This window comes from Delphinapterus leucas, chromosome 19, assembly GCF_059928025.1.
Source record: "Delphinapterus leucas isolate spDelLeu-1000000601 "Yukka" chromosome 19, BTC_Dleu_Yukka2, whole genome shotgun sequence".
NCBI lineage: Eukaryota > Metazoa > Chordata > Mammalia > Artiodactyla > Monodontidae > Delphinapterus > Delphinapterus leucas.
Genome location: NC_143147.1, coordinates 25,502,652 through 25,507,915, shown reverse-complemented (window position 1 = coordinate 25,507,915; position 5,264 = coordinate 25,502,652). Strand labels below are relative to the sequence as shown.

The 5,264-nt window shown below is 54.8% G+C and overlaps 1 protein-coding gene across 1 annotated transcript; it reads right to left on the bottom strand.

Moving 5' to 3' along the window:
• Positions 1–261: 261 nt before the first annotated feature.
• Positions 262–4,120, bottom strand: SPACA3 (sperm acrosome associated 3). The gene is made up of 4 exons (XM_022595831.2): positions 3,934–4,120; positions 3,007–3,165; positions 2,522–2,600; positions 262–328 (listed from the first exon to the last, which is right to left on the bottom strand). The coding sequence occupies exons 1-4, from the start codon at positions 4,118–4,120 to the stop codon at positions 262–264; spliced, it is 492 nt and encodes a 163-aa protein (XP_022451539.1).
• Between the last annotated feature and the right edge of the window lie 1,144 nt (positions 4,121–5,264).

The following is a 5,264-nucleotide window of genomic DNA, read 5'->3' as shown; positions in this document are numbered from 1 at the left end:
CCCAGGCCTCCAGGAATGGAGGCAAACCTCCCGTGGTAGAGGCTTTTTGGAGTCCAGCTGAACCCCAGCCCACGCGGTTAGTGAGGAAACCCTGAGACGCTTCTGGCTCCAACACGCCACCTGGACACACAGTGACAGCTGAGGACCACACTTATATATTAAACTATACTTTATTAGTTGGCTTGTCTCCCCAGGCCTGGGTCAGGAACCAAACCACATCTCCCAAGCTGCTATGCATGGCCTGTCCATCCAGAGAGAATCCTACAATTCACAGCCATCCACCCAGTCGCTGAGGTCCTTGCCCTGGCAGTGATGCCTCCAGACCTCCCTGAGGATGGAAGATGGGGAAGAGGAGAGACCAAATCAGCTGCAGTCTTCAGTCTTTGCTCAGAGAAGAACAGGGCGGAGGCGTGCGCTCTAAACCAAAAGTGAGGCGAGGAAAGGGGCTAGCAAGGGGAAGAGAGGCAAGTCAGCTGCGTTAACTAGCAAAGAACCCCTAAAAGAAATTAAAAAAAAAGGAGAGAGAATGGCCCTTAAAAAGTTACCTGTGTAGCCTCCGTATTTTACCGATGGAGATAACAGAGTAACTTGCTCAGGTTCACCCAGGAGTCAGTGGCAAAGACTGGGGTCCACAGCCCCAGTTCAAGGCTCGCTTCCTACACCATGCTGTTTCTGCTGACACTGATGCCACGGTACATGTGTACAGCCCTTTACAGTGTACATAGCACTGCCACACCCATCACCCATCTATCTGCCATGCCCCCCAGCAGCCCTATAAGGTAGATTGGGCAGATATCATATTCCCTATGTTCCAAATGAAAAGCTGAGACTAAGATGCAGAATTACTTGCCCGAGGTCCACAGCTTGTAAATGACAGAAATTCATCTACACCCAATTCTCTTTGCCTACAAATCTGGATCTTTCAGTTGCCGGTAACTATAGCTTATAGGCTCTTTTAGGACCATTACCTTGTTCCAGTGTCATGCTAGCATCTTGAGGAAGTTAAGCAAGACCCTGGGATCCTGGGGGTCCCAAGTTCCCAGGGGTTCCAAACTTGGATAACTAGGGTCCTCTATGATGTCAATGTCAGAGAGCCCAATGGCAAGGAGGGCCCCTAAAGGACCTTGATTGTTCATCTCTTCCATTAGACTGAAACGCTTGAGGGCAAAGAACTGGGTCTTGGCCACGCCTGAAGCCCAGCACCAAGCACAGAGCCTGGCACAGATGAGCTCTCAGGTGTGCATGTGGAGGGAATAAACAGCACCCTTCCTACATTCTAGAACCACTTCCTATTAGCCTCAGCCACCTCTCAGAGGTTATACATGCCACAAATTTACTCCCAGCGTACAAGAGAGTTGTTTTTTGATTTAACCCAAAAGAACCTGTTTCTTCCACCCCAAGGTAGTGCCCCCAAGGCCTCAAGCCCTTGGGTTCCTACCTGAGCCTGCATTCACCCTTCCTGATTTTATAGATGTGCATTCTATCCTGCTGAGCCTGCCTCATTCCAGATTCAGCTCCTGGGGCTTCAACTGTTCTCAAATCAACACGTCTCCCAAGCTGTGGCCATTGTCAAGGCCCACCTTGGACCTTCTCTACGTTCATGGTCCTTTTCACCTCCTCCTCTCACTCACTGGCCATGTATCACGTGTCCCTGTTCCTTCTCCACAGCCCCTCACCCCTCACCCCTCTCCTGTCCATCACCTATACAACTGTCTGAGTCCACACCCTCTCTCTCATTTAGACTCCCACAGAGGCTTCCCAACTAGCCCCCCTGGCTCTAGTCCGTCTGGCTTCCTTCTGCTCATGGACTGACATTTGATACTTTCCTAATTACCCCCCCAGCCTCGTCACTATCGCATCTGCCCTGAGTTACTCTGGCCACCTGGAGGGATTTTACCTTCCCCACATCCCGTCCCCTGCTACTATCCAGATAGGGGAGTAAAGGGAGGTTGGAGACTCTCTGTAGAGAAGCTCTCATCAGAAGAGGCTGGGAAGCTGTAGGCCTGCTGCTTCAGGGGCTCCAAAGATATAGCCCAGTGCCCCATCGGATGCTCATCCAACTCCCTTTCCTATGAGGATGGCTCCAAAGGCCATCTTGTGGGAAGGAGGTGAGTAAAGGGAAGGCTGATAGGGTGCGGCTCCAGAGCACCCACCCACGCTTCAAGCAGGGAACTTCTTTGATCTGTTGTACTAGACAAAGATGCCACAGTTAAGAAACAAACAAAGTTCCTAGACCCTGGTCTAATGAACTTGTAGGCAGGCATCCCGACACAGGCAGATCTTGGAGGAGCCAGGCTTGGCTCCGTGACCTCCAGTGACTTGCTTATCCTCCCTAAAATTTAGTGCGTTGTCTGTAAATACATCAGTGGTAGTGAGCTCCGCCACCGAAAGCGGCCGTGCGGATTAGATTGTGAGGCCATGGAATGGCGCCTGGGATAAGGAGGACACTCAGAGAAGGTTAGTTCCCTACTGTGGTCCTGGCCACATCTCCTTGCAGGGGGCTCCAACCTACATTACTTACCAGGTGCCCAGACCCTGGGGATCCTGAACTATCTTCATGGCACAGATAACAGTATCCTTGAGGTTAGGATTCAACAAGTCTGGGGAGGGAGGCAGAGAAACACGATGAGGGAGCAGGGGTTGGAGCTGGATAGCCAGAGTCTGTCTCCATCTCTCTGTCTTTCTCACACATGTACACACCCTCCTCCATCCTAAATTCAACCCTGTCCCTCGACCGCCCTGCAAGCACAGGGCTTACCCGATCACTTCCCCCCATCAGAAGCCATCCCCCCTCCCTTCCCACAGTGTCCCATCTGGGACCCCAAGTCAGATGCACAGAGGATCCATCCACATCACTTGCCCCATCCCGCCCTCCTTGGTAGACCCAGCAGGCAGCGGGGCTCCGCACTCAAACAGAAGGCAGGAGGAACACGCAAGGCTGGGGAAGAAGCAATGGGCAGTGCAGAGCCCGGCCCCCGGCCAGCCCCGGGCCCAGGCCCAGCCTACCGGAGCAGTACATCTGGCACGTGTTTGGGACATGGGGGTTGAGATTCTTGCACCACTTCCGGCTGTTGATCTGGAAGATGCCGCTGTTGGTACTTCCATCGGCTTCGTGGTCCACGGCAGCTGTGTTGAAGCCACTTGCGAAGTAAGCAAGACAGACCCCTGCACAGGGCGGAGACAGAGGCCTGCAGGTCGGATGACGGAGGCCAACCCAGACCAGAGGGCTCATGGGGCAGACTCCACACGTCACCTCCTCCGAGCCTCAACTCCTGTTTCCAGGCAGTCAGGGCAGACGCCCTCCCACCTCCTTGACAAATGAATCCATCGAAGCTCGGAGGGGCAAAGTGACTTACTCAAGGTCACACAGAGCCACCAAATAGCAAGAGTCGGGACCCGACCTCAGGCGTCCTGACTCCTAGGCTAGCAATCTTCCCACGGCCTCACTGTCCGCACATAGTAGGACCCAAGAAATGCTGTGGGGTGAACGAACAAGAGCTCGCTCTTTAGAGACATGGTCAGGAAGGCACAGGGGGAACCTAGAGAGAGGGCTAGAACTAGAGAAGAAATGAGTCCGGGTGTGGCTGTACTTCATAGCTTCTCGAGACTGCCCCCAGCTTGAAAAGTTTGGTATTTACTGCTTTGCTCAGCTCGCCCTAAACTTCACTGGGAATGTCTGATCGTCGTGGCCACAATTCAGATTAGGGTAGGACACCATTCTTTTCCTGTGGCTCCCGGCTTTACCAGCGGGGGAGAAAATGAAGAGGTCGTTCTGCTGTGGCTGCCTGTCGTCTGCCTGCTGCGTATTCACCCCAGTGCCAGGGGTTCTCTACCTCTCAGCTCATGGGACCCTCGTTTGACAAAGGAGAACAGAGGCTCCCAAGGCCACAGCCCTTGAGGGAGGAAGAGGGAGGAAGGGAGTGCAGTCCTCACAGTCCGCCAGGCTGTATCCCCGGAATCCATCCAGGCCGAAATCCTGCAGCACTCTGGCCAGCTCACAGCGACTGTAGACCTCGGCCTGGCCGGAGCTGAGCAGGCAGCTGAGCAGAGACGCCAAGGCCAGCAACGTGATCCCAGGCAGGCACGGCCACCTCCTGGGAGCCCAGCTCCCACCTTCCATGCGGGCGGCAGGGTTGGAGACCCCGCCGCCCTGGCTCCAAGCTGGGCTTTGACAGGCAGCTCACAGAAGGGTACCCCTGGAAGAAGGGAAACAGGGCCTGAGTGTACCTGGGAAGTGTGGAGAAGGCTCCAACACTGCCAACCTGCTCCGTTGCAGCCCTGATGGGGCATCAGCCGTACCACCAAGAGCCAGAAGAGGGTTCCCCGAGGCCAGCCTCTTTCCTCTGCAATCCTGCTTTGTACCCCCCTGTCCCGGCAGCTGAGAGAAGAGGAGGGGAACCGGGGAGAGGACAAACACATTCTGAGCTCCATACTACTTGCCAGGCATCACGGAATCCTGAATCCCAGGACTTCACAACTCAGAAGGGACAAAGTTTGGACTGAGGCCAAAGTTTATGTGACTCCAAAGTCCCACCGGGGTTTGGCCACAAGCAGATGCTCCCGGAGGGGACAGCCGAGCAGTGGCATCTGTGTAAATCAATCCCTCAGCCCAGATGCCACGAAGCTCTCTTCTAGCGCTGAGCCTCCCCCTCCTGGCCTGCACTGAAGCCCGGTCTCCCCCAGGACACTGCCACCCTGCAGCCTCTCAGGTGGAGGATGCTCTCTCTCCCACACACAGGCCGCCCAGGGCGATGCTGAAACTCTCCTCCACGCCCGCCCCCCCATCTAAACCACCACCTTGTTAAAGCCCGGCCTCCCTCGAGGCTCACCTCGCCCGGTTCGGTTTGCCCTCCACGCCTCTCATCACTGGCTCTGCAGGCCTGTCCCCAACATCATGAAGGACCTTTGCACCTGGGTATGACATTGGCCTCCACTCTGTCTCAGAATAGAGAAGTGTCTCTATTCCACTTCTATCTCTCCCCAGCCACCTGTGAACTACCTCTCCATGTCTCTCACGACCTCGGCCCCCAACCTTCATAGATTCCAAAAATGAAACACAACCTCGGGAGTGGCTGTCCCTACAACTGGGTGGTCCCGAGCCCAGGGATGACAAGACAAGGGTATGCTTTGCAGTAAGCCTCGTCTCAGCGGGAAGCCCGCCCCTACGCATAACGTCTCTGATGTGGACACTTTCCCAGCACCATCTTCTTCCTCTATAACGTGAGGAAATTAATAACACCTGCCTCATCGGATTGTTGAAAGAA